The sequence below is a fragment of the Onychostoma macrolepis genome, chromosome 14 (genome assembly GCF_012432095.1).
Source record: "Onychostoma macrolepis isolate SWU-2019 chromosome 14, ASM1243209v1, whole genome shotgun sequence".
Lineage (NCBI taxonomy): Eukaryota > Metazoa > Chordata > Actinopteri > Cypriniformes > Cyprinidae > Onychostoma > Onychostoma macrolepis.
The window spans coordinates 1,912,375-1,927,309 of record NC_081168.1 but is presented as its reverse complement, the minus strand read 5'-3'; the positions used below and the strand labels follow the sequence as shown (position 1 = coordinate 1,927,309).

Sequence of the window (14,935 nt, the reverse complement as noted above, 5' to 3'; positions counted from 1 at the left end):
GTATATTATATTCATTCATTACACACAGACTGATATATTTCAAATGTTTATTTCTTTTAATTTTGATGATTAGAGCTTACAGCTCATGAAAGTCAAAAATCAGTATCTCAAAATATTAGAATATTACTTAAGACCAATACAAAGAAAGGATTTTTAGAAATCTTGGCCAACTGAAAAGTATGAGCATGTACAGCACTCAATACTTAGTTGGGGCTCCTTTTGCCTGAATTACTGCAGCAATGCGGCGTGGCATGGAGTCGATCAGTCTGTGGCACTGCTCAGGTGTTATGAGAGCCCAGGTTGCTCTGATAGTGGCCTTCAGCTCATCTGCATTGTTGGGTCTGGTGTCTCTCATCTTCCTCATAGATTCTCTCTGGGGTTCAGGTCAGGCGAGTTTGCTGGCCAATCAAGCACAGTAACACTATGGTCATTGAACCAGCTTTTGGTACCTTTGGCAGTGTGGGCAGGTGCCAAGTCCTGCTGGAAAATGAAATCAGCATCTCCATAAAGCTTGTCAACAGAAGGAAGCATGAAGTGCTCTAAAATTTCCTGGTAGATGGCTGCGTTGACTGTGGACTTCAGAAAACACAGTGGACCAACACCAGCAGATGACATGGCAGCCCAAATCATCACAGACTGTGGAAACTTCACACTGGACTTCAAGCAACATGGATTCTGTGCCTCTCCTCTTCCTTCAGACTCTGGGACCTTGATTTCCAAATGAAATGTAAAATTTACTTTCATCTGAAAAGAGGACTTTGGACCACTGAGCAACAGTCCAGTTCTTTTCTCCACAGCCCAGTTAAGATGCTTCTGGCGTTGTCTCTGGTTCAGAAGTGGCTTGGTAGCCCTTTTCCTGAAGGCGTCTGAGCGTGGTGACTCTTGATGCACTGACTCCAGCTTCAGTTCTCTCCTTGTGAAGCTCTCCCAAGTGTTTGAATCAGCTTTGCTTGACTGTATTCTCAAGCTTGCGGTCATCCCTGTTGCTTGTGCACCTTTTCCTACCCAAATTCTTCCTTCCAGTCAACTTTGCATTTAATATGCTTTGATACAGCACTCTGTAAACAGCCACACCTTTCAGTAATGACCTTCTGTGACTTACCCTCTTTGTGGAGGGTGTCAATGTTCGTCTTCTGGATCATTGCCAAGTCAGCAGTCTTCCCCATTATTGTGGTTTCAAAGAACAAGAGATACCCAGAATTTATACTGTAGGGATGGTCATTTATTCAAACTCAAATGTAAATATTCTAATATTTTGAGATACTGATTTTTGACTTTCATGAGCTGTAAACTCTAATCATCAAAATTAAAAGAAATAAACATTTGAAATATATCAGTCTGTGTGTAATGAATGAATATAATATACAAGTTTCACTTTTTGAATGGAATTAGTGAAATAAATCAACTTTTTGATGATATTCTAATTATATGACCAGCACCTGTATATGAACTTTTGAAATCCACTGTAAATGTTAGAAAAACATTTCAATGAATTCACTCTTTTATTTATATTGTATTATTTTATATTTTTATTTAAGTTTTAGACATTTTAGTTGCTAAAACTAAAACAGAAATAAAATAAAGCTAAACACAAATATTTAACTAATTAAAATGAAAAAAGCACATAACAAACTTACTAAAGCTAAAACTATTAAAATTGTTTTTGGTCATTGAAATTAAGCTCAAATTAAATATGAATATTACATTTTTGGTTTTAGGACAACTTGTATGAAAGGTTTTGATCCACTTCAAATGTTGACTACTGTATTTAAATGAAGAATGAATGAACGACAAAAGCACAAAACAAAACACATAAGTAAACTATTAAAAAACATTTTGGTCATTGAAATAAAGCTAAAATGAAAAATAGGCCTAAATATTACATGAAATACAAACGTTATATAACAAACATCATTTGTCTTAGCAACTAATTAAAATAAAATAAAGTGATGTAAAAAATAATAATAATAAAGATTATAAACTAATAGAAATAGCAAAAGCACATAACAAAATATCTTTGTATCAGCATCAGGAATGGTGCTGGGTATGTTTCTTAAATCATTTTGGGCTGATTGGTCATAAACACATGTTGTGTATTTGTGAGTGAGATGACAGATGAGACAGGACTCCACAGGAGGACTATTTCTCTCTCTCTCTCTCTCTCCGTTATGTTGAGGGAATGCGGTCAGGGGCCCAACGGGGGGGGAGAGAGAGAGCTGTTCCACTCCAGCACGCACTTCATCTCCAGCGCAGATCCGCTCTCTCTTTCTGCGGTCGGAGACACAGTGTCCCGCTGCTTGAAGAGTTTCTCCGCGCTGTAATGAGGCTCCGTGGCTCCGCGGAGCGGCGGAGGGAGACGGGAGAGACGGGGGAGGAGGCGCGGGGAGGCCGCGGAGGGGCTCCGGAGACGGAGAAACCGAGAGAGCGAGAGATGGCGGCGGGAGGAATCACCACGCTCCCCGCTTTACCGGAGGACGGCGCTAGCGGAGGCTTTCCTCCGGTGAACTTCAAGGAGCCCAAGCGGCTTTACTGCAAGAACGGCGGCTTCTTCCTCCGGATCCATCCCGACGGTCGAGTGGACGGCATCCGCGAGAAGAGCGACCCGCACAGTGAGTGCATTTATTCTGTTCTTCTTCCGTGGAAAAACAGACGATCCAGAGCGTACAAAGACTCCTTATGCGTCTGATGTGGAGCACAGATGAAAATTAGGCCCTGATGATGGTGATGATAGATTTCCAGGTCCACCTTCAGTCTCTGAGTTCTGGGTTGTTTTCAGAAAGCGTCTCTAATGTTCTCTGAACGTTTCGGTTCTCTCGAAGTTATGAACTAACGTTCCTCCAGTGCGTTCATTCAGAGCGATCTGATCTTTTAACCTTATAATGCGTTCAAAATCTGAAAACTGTTTACACAGTCTGTTTGGGATCAGTCGTTGCTTAGTATTTTTAATCCAATTTCAAGAAAGTGCGTATCAACAGCACGAGTTAATGTTTCGATTTGGCGTACTATTTATACGCAGAAATTGACTTCTGGCGTGCATATGATACGCAATGGGTAGGATTAGGGGTGTGGGGTACATGCGGATCATATGCACGCCAAAGTCAATTTCTGCGTATCAATAGCACGATTTTCTGTTTGTATTTGGCGTACTATTTATACGCATTTTCATGAGACCGGGCTCATTTTTCAACTAAAACCATATTGTAGCTGATCAGAAACTTCTCATCTGTGAATATGAAAAAATGCAAAGTTTTCAGTGTTGCCACTGCACTTGCGCCTAATTTATTCATTAAAAATTATATATTTTTTAAAATTTCAAATTACACACAAACCACACTAAAAATAAAAAATAATAATGTAAAAAAAAAAAAAGATATATTTTTTTCAATATTGATGAGAAGTTTTATTTAAATATCATTGTATGAAATTTATAAGAACGTACAATTTGAGAATTAGCATAATTTGAGAATCAGCCACATTGGAATGAATGGATTTAATTAAATTCCTGTGAATTTATCACTGGTGATTGCTCAAAAACCGTCCAAACTAACATCAAAACAATGTCACTCTGAAAGGTTTTCAAACAGAATAAATTCATTTTACTTGCATAAACTTTCACTTTCAGATTAGAAACGTGATCAGTTTTTCTTACTGCAGTGGTTCATCTGTAGGTGGTTATCAACACAATTCAGGCCCAAAAGTGTGTGAGAGATGGAGAAAGGTGAAATATATTTTACTAATGCTTTTTGACACTAATAGAAGTTCATAGATAATTTGATAGAAAGTATTTTTGACACCTAACGGTGTTTCACATACTTGGGTCCCAAATGATCTGAAAGCAAAACATGTTACTTTTTTCTAAGGTTATGTCTCTTAAAAAAAATAAATGAACACACATAGTTCAGGAGTTCACAGACTTTAGTTTTGAGAAGTATTACATCATGGTTTTTTTCAACATATTAAAACTGTATAAAGACTGGTGAGTGTGTGTAAATGAAGAGTAAATGTTCTCCCTATTCCAAGTTCAGTTTAGTCAAAATAGAAACTGAAACAATGATCTATTTAGTTTAGACTCATGATTAAGGTTGAAAAATCCTGTTGTTAAGGGCAACCATTGAGTGACAACTGACAAACCCCGCCCACCTCACGCTTCATTCATTCTGAGCTGAACCTCTGTGGTTGTCACTCTTTAGTTTACATCATTTCTGAGGGTAATCAACAAGATTTGTTACTGTTGAAACCTTTACTGGTAACCATTTACAATAATGCAAAAATTAATGCATTAACTAACAATGAGCATTTGTTACAGTATTTATTAATCTTTATTAGCTTTGATAAAAACACAACTGTTAGCTGTTTTTCATGTCAGCTCAGGTCCAATTAATAATATGAACAGATGCAACTTTTGATTTTGCTAAGATGCTTCAGAAGTATGTTTCATAGTTAGTTCAGTTTAATTAATGTTAACATATGGAACCATATAGTGTCATTAGTTTATTGACTCTGGAACGCTTTAACACACAGACTTCCATTGCAAATATGATGCATATAAATAAAGTGTATTATGTATATGTCATTTTTACAAATGAAGACATTTCTCAGTTTCTTCAAATGGAGGTTCTGTCAGATTTAACTCTCTTTTTGGGACAAATCTGAACCTGAAATATGGTACAGTAGTTCCAAACGCACAGTGTTGGTGTTTTGTTGAGCGTGTCTGCATTAGTCAGGGCTGCTGTAGACATAAACACTGAATGAATGACGCCACTCATCAGCTGACGACAGACTCATTAATCACACACACTTTCTCATCATGTCATGATCTGGGCGTCTCTGCTTTAATCTGATCCCAATACAAACATCCAAACGGATTGTTTCATTACAGCAACACATCACTGAACAAACCTATGCTTAGAAAATCTGTGAAAGAACCATAAAGCAACTCATGCTTTTCTGATGCAGATCTATCTATATCTATTTATCCATCTATGCACTTACACTGCAAGACTTAACGCACAGATTTTTCATTTATTTTAATCATATATTTTTGTGCAATGGAATTAGTTGCAATATTAAGCATTGCACTTTCAGATTCATTGCCACATTTTAATACTGTCTTCACTTTAGCGAGCACGTAGAGCAGATTCTGATTTACATGCCTTTGATTGGCCATCGCGTTCACACACTCATCAAACACGTCTGTGATTGGCTACTATGCTCAACGCTGTAAATAGAAACCGTTGATGCTCTTCCTGGAGCGTTTCAGATCGACAGATTTGGTACGACCTGCGGAAAGGCTGGTATCTTCACGCTTTTAAACGTAATTATCGACATGGAAAATAAAACTTGTATTCAAATTATGAATTGGTTATAAACAGAAAGCGAGCATAAAGCGCTCCCTTTATAATCAATAAAGCTAACATCACTTCAGTTCACCCGCATGAGTGAAAACTCCTGTTGTGATAAAACACATCTGTCTTTACTGCACAACGAACCATTTATTAGCTATGTGTATAAAATAGTGCTGTCAAACGATTAATCGCAATTAATCGTTTCCAAACTTAAATATTTGTTCACATAATATATGAGTGTGTACTGTGTATATTTATTATGTATATATAAATACAAAAACATACATGTATATATTTAAATGTTAAAAAAAAATGTTTATATATTAAATATATTTATATAAAATATAATAATATAAATGTATATATATGTAAATATTTTCAAAATATGTACTGTATGTGCATGTGTGTATTTATATATACACAACAAATAAACAAAGTACACGTGCATATATTATGTAAACAAAAACGTATTTTGGATGTGATTAATCACGGTTAATCATTTGACAGCACTAATAAAAATGTTTTATTTATATACTATTTTTCTTATTTTTTTATACTTTTATAGCGTGGTTTACAGTGAAACAATTCGCGAGCGCACAGAACAAACTGGCATGCCGAGCAGATTCTGACTTAAACGCCTCTGATTGGACATCGCGTTCACGCGCTCAACAAAAACTTCTGTGATTGGCTACAATTCTCAACTTGGCAAAACACGTTTGCTGCATCCAAATTTGCATACTATCCCTCCTAAATAGCATTCAAAAATAGAATTAGTATGTCCCAAATCATAGTATATATTAAAACCATTACATTTTCTGTTATGTTTTGGGCAGGGCTCTATTGTTTTTTTCAGCAGGGGAGTATGCCAAAGATTCCCGGATGGTCTACTACTTGAGATTAAAATTCGAAGTGCTGATCGATGCACACTCTAACGGCTAATATTGCCCACAACACATTGCGTGGTGAACGAGGAGATTAAGGCTAGAAGGAAGACAGCTCTGGCTTACAATAATGTAATGACTGTTTAATTCATACTGGAAGCCGGAGGGCGCTCTTGCGCAGAAACTACACATATGCATCGCAGAAGTAATAGCACTGAAGACGCTTCGGGAAATCCCTAATATGGACAAATGTATCCAGTTATCGCTGAATAACATGCACAACAGAGATAGGGAATTTTTTAACTGATGAAACCTGAAGATAATAAACATACGATTGCAACAATTTATGGTTTATCTGTTCTTCAAGCAATCTGGGTATTTTTATAAAGAAAAAAAGCCATGCTAATCGCCTTTATCACTGTATATAATACTATAAAATAGTATGATTTCTGCCTCATTCCGTGATATGAAACAACCACGTCTGATCACAGAAAGTTATTTCAAACACTCGTATGATGTTATGAAGTTAATTCGGTGAAAAAGCATGTCAATAAATGATATCTTTGTTGGACAACAGGTTTGTAAACAGGCTCATACACATGCAAAACTATGCTACTGTAGCACATTTATTCAAGTCTCAGACTGATTTTTTTGTGCGCTGTACAGCCCCGAACAAACCAGTTCCAGATTGTAGAAGTAGCTCATCCTTTAGCGATAAACTCCTCCTCAATTTCACATCCGCCTTCCGCACAGTCGCACACAGAAATATGTCAACAACTAAACTTTATCATTAAGATTCATTCTTATCGTGGGGAGAATTTTTACCAGTATATTGCAAACAATAAGATATCACCCATCCCTACTGTACAACAATAATTATTATTTTTGCATTCTTGTTAGGGGTAGGTTTAGGGTTGGGGTAGGTGTAGACGTTAATAAAACACAATCTAATTGGTAGAAAATTAAATTTCATTGTTAGTTTGCGGTTGGAGCTGTATCCCTTCTAGCCACAACTGGACAAGGATTCGATTAGAACTACAAACACACATAAAAAGTGTTTAAAAACTACAAACATGGCGGATATGTGAGACCGACGGACAGGCAGAGAAAGGGGTTTGAATGATAAATAATCAATGTCTAACTTGATTAACATGCCTCTTCATTTCTCTCAAGTTCGGTAGGAAATTAAATTAAACGAAATATGGATTTTGGTAACTGTGACAAGATGATTGACAGCGCAGTTTAAACAGTGACAGAATGCACGTAACTAAGCAACAGAGTGTAGTTATGATGAAGTATATGTCCCAAAGCTATATGTCCCCTACTATTCTGCTACATACTCAAAAGTATGTACTTTTTCTTCACAAAAAGAGTACATACTTTTAGGGCATAGTATAAGTAGGCGAACTGGGACACAGCAGTTGTAAATAGAAACCATTGATGCACTTCACAAAGTGCGCACACAAACAAGGAGCGTTTGGAAGCAGCTGTTTATCTGGGTAACAGATGGACCCGGTACTGTGGAACAGAGTATGGACTTGCTAGCGAAGCACCACTTTTGACTAAGAGTTTGTGTGTTTGTTCTCTCGCAGTTCGGCTGCAGCTCCAGGCCACGGCCGTCGGTGAAGTGGTGATCAAAGGGATCTGTGCTAACCGTTACCTCGCCATGAACGCAGACGGACGACTGTTCGGGACGGTGAGACGCTCTCAGCATCTTCTTCTTCTTCTTTCATCTTAGAGGAAAAAGACTAACTTATAACAAACTAACTTATAGTGCATTTCCGCCACTTACTGAGATGGCGTGTGGAGCATCAATGAGGAGCGTAATATAAGTAATACATAAGAAAGAAAATTAGAAACAATTATTTTAATTAAATTTGTGACCGTTACAAATTCTAATAATATCTTGAGAACTTGTGATGAACGCTCTCTTCATCTAACTTACATAATTAATATACAGTGCTGGGGAGTAATTTAATTACAAAATAAATGTAATTGTAATCTGTTACAGTTACTGAGAAAAAAATGTGTAATTAAAATACAGTTACTTATGAAAATGTTAATGATTGCAAAGGGGGTTACTTACATCTGATTTGTTTTGTTTTTTTCACACACACAAACATATTTAATTGATTTCTTTCATAAATTGCATCGACTGCTTTAAAATATGAGACACCAATGTTTCAGGAGTTTCGGACACATGCTTATTCCATAACTGTTTTATTTCCTATTTGGGTTTATGTATATGTTTTATGTTTTAAGATTAACTTTTTTTCTAAGCCATTGTTAGATGCCATTGTTTACTGTCATAACTATGCAAAGATTTGATTTCAAAAACAGTATCATAACTATTAAACTATATCTAGTTATGATATTAAATCTGTATTTAACCTCAGAATGACCTCAAAGTAAAAAGAGGTGTTAAAGTCTGATTTTGTTGTGTTTGAAGGGTTTCATCACAGTGGTTTTTGAGGGAACATCTGCAGGACCTTTAACATGTTTCTTCACACTGTAACAACCAACCACTGACCGCACACACACACACACACACACACACACACACGAGCTGCTTCCATTGGCGTGGTTTTAGGAATCATAAGCTCATCTGTAATCATCCTTTAAAGTAATAAAGCACAGATTATTACGTCAGAAGAGTTTAACTCCCACAAATTCAGGCGCATTTTACAGCAGTAAAAACAGGCAAGATGCTTGAGATTCTTTTGATCGCTTGTTTGTTTGAAACTGAAAAACGTCACAAACAGCTGCTCAGTGTAAAGATCTTGTACCTGTGTTTGCTTTACATTCAAGCACACGATCGATAAACACACACACACACACACACACACACACACAAGTTTACTTAATCTGAATAGGGCATTTCATAAACATGTTATTTTTAAGTTCACAAATTTGACCCCAGAATATGGTTAAGTAGAGTTGATTAGAGCTGTGAGAGTCTCTGTGCTCCTCAAACAATGCTTACATTGATGACCGAGGTGTTGCACAACATTCAATGAACATTTGCTCTGTTCCAGCTCTCCTTGTTCAAAACTCACGAGAGGAAACATCAGCGTCGGCTCTAGAATCAAACCTTCACAAAGTTTTCAAAAGTCAACCACCTTCATGTTTATGATTAAAAATAAAGGTTTCAGAAGGCTGTTTGCAGCAAAACCATAGAAGAACCATTTTTTACATTGAAAAAATGATTTTTAATCAATAGTTCTGTCTTGTTTTCTAGTACAAATATCTAAACATTCTTAAGATACATCAAGATACGTTTACTAGAGGAGCAAAATTAAGATATTAATACAAAATTGAGTGAGTTTGGTTCAAACAAGAAAAATTATCTGCCAGTGGGGTGAGAAAAATAAACTTGTTTTCTCTTTGGATTGTCTCTGACCCCATCGGCAGATGTTTTTTTTTTAAGCCTAAACTCATTTAATTTTGGTAGACTTTTTTCCAGGAAACAAGACTTAAGATCTTAAGACATTTTGCTTCTCAAGTAAATGTATCTTGATACTTTACTTTGATAATGTTTTTTATTTAATATTTTGTATTTTTAGGGGATTTTATGGTACTAAATTATATTTATACGTAGTTATAATCTTTCTTTTTCTTTTTCTTTTTTACCTGGTAGCTTGAGCATAGACGTGAAAATTTTTTTTTTTTAAGAAATTTTGTCACTGTTTATAAGAAGATATTTTGCAGATTATTGCTGCAGTGAAAAATGTAAAAAAAAAAAAAAAGTTATGGAAGTTAAAAGTTTATTTTTATGAAAAATGCACAAAATAGTAATTTCAGATTTTATATGAAATATACATTTTCCAAAACTTGTTTTTCTCTAAAACTGCTAGAAAATCAAAGGTAGCAATCTAATGAAGTTGTGCTCCAAATTTGAGGTTGATATCTCAAAAAATGAGCATTCAGTAAGATTTTGTTTGGGTGCAGTACCAAACATTTCCACCAGATGAAATTCACTTCTCATTCATTTCCAATGCAGTCATTTTTCACCACGAAAGAACAGGACCATTTAACCTTCTCAAGTCATGTCCATGTTATTTTTTTATCTTTTTATTTTTTTTTGTGTGTTTGTTCACATAGCAAGAGCCAAAACCTTTAGTTTTGTACTATTTTGATGAAGTAAACAATTCATAAAAAACACAGTGTACAATTTCTCAGTCAAAAATAACCCAAGAGCACCAGAGGCTTCAGAATGTTTAAATATTTTCACTAGAAAAGAAGACAAAATACCAAGTAAGAATAATTTTTTTGCATTGTGGTTCCTCAAAGAACCTTTCAGCGGTCAGTTCTTAAAAGAACAATTTTTTTTGTAAGTGTGAAGAACATTTTAACAACCTTTTTACACTTTAAAGAACTTTGGAAAGGTTCCACGGATGTTAAAGGGCTCTTCATGTAGCCTAGTAAACACTCCCCTAGTAAACGCCAGTGTTTCACATGTTGTTGCAGATAATAGATGACAAACAGGAATGGTGCAGCACAGTTTCACTGCTGTAGCTGGAATAAGACTCCATAGAAAGAAAACAGCTGAGGTTTGAGCTCCAAGAGAACATTGAAAATCTGGAAAAGAGTTTTAAGATCAAATCATCACCAGGTTTAGTTCAGCTACTGTTAAAGCAGAAGAAACACACCAAACACTGAGAAAATGCATTTTTAATTGTACTGTTTCAACCAGTTAGTTGTTACACTGATTATATATTTTATAGGAAAAAAAGATATTTAAGCTAAAAATGCAAAATTGCATAAATGTAGTTTGATGCATGTTAATGTTCTCGTTAATGATGAAGGTCTCAATTAAAATTTTCAAACTGCAAAGCTCATCAACTTCTATTTTTTTTGTTAAGCTGATTGTATTTTTTTAATGGAAAATGGTATTTATTGCTAAAAAGAAGTAAATGTTCAAGCTACAATTATGTGCGTTAATATTGTCGTTAGTGATGAAGGTCTCTTAATTAAACTTTTCGAACTTCAAAACTTAACTTTACCTATTGCTAAGCTGATTATATGTTTTGTGCTAAAATTACTATTACTTGTAATGCTAAAAGTGCAAAACAGAAGTAAATGTACAATTCGAGCTACAATGATGTGCATTAATGAAAGAATTAAACTTCAAAACTTTTACAAATTGTTAGGCTTATGATATATTTTATAGAAAAAAGAAATAGAGATATTAATGCGTAAAATGTAAAACAGATATAAATGTACAATTTAAGCTACAATGACTTTGCCGTTAGTGATGAAGGTCTAATTTTTTGAACATCAAAACTTTTGAACTTTTACCAATTGTTAAGCTGATTATATATTTTTGTGGTGAAAAAAATGGTATTTAATGCTTACACTGTAAAAAAGGCTTATCTTACTAAGTATTTTTGTCTAAATGACATAAGATATTTACTCTTGTTTCCAGGGGGAAAGTAAATTAAGTGCATTTTGCTTGAAACAAGTAAATTATCTACCATTGTTTCAAGCAAAATGCACTTAATTTACTCTCCCCCTGGAAACAAGAGTAAATATCTTATGTCATTTTGCTTATCTAGTAAATGCATCTTAAGAATTTTTAAATATTTTGACTAGAAACAAGACAAAAATACTTAGTAAGATAAGCCTTTTTTTGCAGTGTATGCTACAGTGATGTTAGTTTTTTTTTTCAAAATCCTTACACACACACACACACACACACAACATACATACACACACATCTTGCAAAAGCAAGCACTTCTTTCAAAACTATTTTAACTTCTAAAAATTGTATTTTTGCATTATAGTAACTCTTCATACAAACATAAAATAATTAGTCACATACACACCAAATTACACACAGATGTGAAAACTGTAAAACACTGCTCTCGTGTGTCTTCTGCTTGTTCAGAGTGCAGAGAAGAACAGGAGTTTGTCACAGCTCTCACACATACTGTACATGCATATAAACATATACACTGTGTATACAGTATGTATGACTGATGAGTTTTACACAGTTATGCAACTGAACTGACTTGAGCTGTAGAAGGACACTATTGACTTGTCAGAGCTGCTTTACAGCAGAACGTGGATTTGATGCTATTGTGAAGCTGCTGTGAAAATCTATATTGTATAAAGTACGTTAGAAATGAAGTTGACTCGCTGACTTGGCTTGTATGCATGTTCAGGATAGATAGATAGATAGGTGTATGTGTGTGTGTGTGTGTGTACAGTGCAGACATGCATACACACACACACACACACATACATATATATATATTAGGGCTGTTAATCGATTAAAATATTTAATCACGATTAATCGCATGATTGTCATGAGTTAACTCTCGATTAATCACAACTTAATCGCACATTTTTATTTGTTCTAAATGTAAGTTTTTAATACTCTAATCAACATGGGCATGGACAAATATGGATGCTTTATGCAAATGTATGTTTATTAGGCACATGAAAAAAGAAATACCAGGTTCCCATTACTTCTCCTTCATGCACTGAGCAATTTACTTACACAAACCTGTTTACATTTTTGCAGGACAGGGCAGCTCTTCTTCTGAATGTGCAATATTATTTATTATATTTGTTTCCCTCTCTGTGCCCACATATTGTATTTTGATGCAGCTAAATTCTCAATAAAACAGTTTTCATTGATATATTTTACGGTTTCTGTTGTCAGACAGAATTAATGAATGAAATAATGAAAATGAATTTGTGTCAATGCGTTATTAACACGTTAACTTTGACAGCCCTAATATATATATATATATATATATAAACATATAAACAGATAACTCAGTTTTTAACAATTCTCAAAAATCATGTTTTTTCATTGTGCATTCCAATTAATCTCAATCAAACTGAAGTTGTTGTTTTTTTTGACTTGGTTAAAAAATAACAAAGAAACAGCTAACACAATAAAAACATGATAACATAATAAAAAAACATGATTTTTGAAAATTAAAAAAACAGTTATGTTTTCGCAAATAAGCTCTTCATTTATATTATATATATAAAAAGTGGTTTATACAATATAGATACAATGTAATCAGAAATGCAAGGGTGTAAAATGAATTTCTTTCTAAAAAAGTTTTGATTACTAAGTGAACAGATGTCTAAGTGTTTTCACTCATGATCTCTGTGTAGGTCGTCAGTAAATGAGTGTGGCATTAAAATAACAGCGTTTCCAAAATGAAACAAAAGAGCTGTTAGTTTCGATGATGTGTGTGATGTAGAGAACTGTGTTTAGAGTTTTAAGTGTTGCAAACTGAGTTTAAAGCATGTGCTTGTAGTTTTGCAGACTTGGTCTAAAGATTAGGTTTACGAGCGAAGGGTTTTACTAAGTCGGCCAAGTATCACTTTTAGTGTCTAAGCAATTTTAAAAAACTGTAATGTTGTCATTCTATCTCTTTCTCTCAGAGAAGAACAACAGATGAATGTTATTTCCTGGAGCACCTGGAGTCGAACAACTACAACACCTACCGATCCCGGAAGTATCCCGACTGGTACGTGGCTCTGAAGAGAACAGGCCAGTATAAATCGGGTTCGAAGACCAGCCCGGGCCAGAAGGCCATCCTGTTTCTGCCCATGTCAGCCAAGTGCTGATGGAGAGATGCTGTCAAACACAGAACGAGACCGACAGACCACTGACGCAGACCAACCTTACGCCAAGACACCATGAGCTCATCCGGTCTGGAAAAACCGCTTCCCTGCAGCATTTCTATCTAGGAACGCTTCCCAAACAGATGTACTTGGAGAGCATTACAGGGTTTATTTGTTCGTGTTCAGTCACCCTGGAGATATCAGCTAGATCCTCAGAAGAGACTCGGCGCTTTCCTCCATTCCAACCCCAAATCCCACGATACCATCTCAGATCCAACTTTCCAAAATACTCTATATTCCACTATATTCCCTCGAGCAAGGGCAAGTAGGGTTCGTCGGAAGAGTTCACTGATCTGCACTAAACCTGCACTGTTTCTCGCAGGAATGTTTTTCGTACGGCTACAAAATGTGAGTTTACTTTAATGCTGCTCCTTTATGCAAAAGGCTCGTATACACAAGTATTTCTATACTGTATTTTAGAGAATGAAAGGGATTTGCAAATGCAATGTTTTGCTTTGATGAAGGGATTCCGAGTACATCATGAATGTTTTGTCGTAAAACTTTATTCTCTTTTTCATATATATCGTCTTGGCTGAGAAAAGTAGTTACATCATTGCTGCGAGTAACAGTAACAGTCTATCATTTTTTTGAGGTAACTTTGAGAAATTAGATACTGAAGAGTTTCCTAAAAACTGCAAAAGCTCCAGGCAGATTAGACGAGGTAACGCATTATAAAGTTCAGAAACTAAAACTGGTCCATCTGCAACACACTCTTCAATGGAACAAAGAAGTTTACCATTTTGCCGTTTGAACAGCTTTTAAAAACACTTCTTTCGTTATAGCACCTTATTTTTTAAAACTAAGAAATAAAAAAGTTCTGGTGTGGATCTCATGAAGAAATGATGATAAAACAAGGAAAATTAAGTCTATTTTTAGAGCCAGGATATTCTTCTTAGTGCCATTATTGTGAGAAATGTCCAAGTATTACAAATACTATCATTATATACATTTCATTCAAAAGTACTTTATAATATAAATAATATTGTATGTATTTTTTATTATATAAGGCATTTTTTTTCATGCTACAGTAATTTACTGTAAAATGCAAAAACTCCAAAA

The 14,935-nt window shown here is 35.1% G+C and overlaps 1 protein-coding gene across 1 annotated transcript; it reads left to right on the top strand.

Annotated features, from left to right (window-relative positions):
- The first annotated feature begins 2,061 nt into the window (after positions 1–2,061).
- Positions 2,062–13,826, top strand: fgf2 (fibroblast growth factor 2). Its single transcript, XM_058797875.1, has 3 exons — positions 2,062–2,609; positions 7,819–7,922; positions 13,634–13,826. Exons 1-3 carry the CDS (start codon positions 2,180–2,182, stop codon positions 13,817–13,819), a joined length of 720 nt encoding a protein of 239 aa, XP_058653858.1. The 5' UTR covers positions 2,062–2,179; the 3' UTR covers positions 13,820–13,826.
- Positions 13,827–14,935: the final 1,109 nt, after the last annotated feature.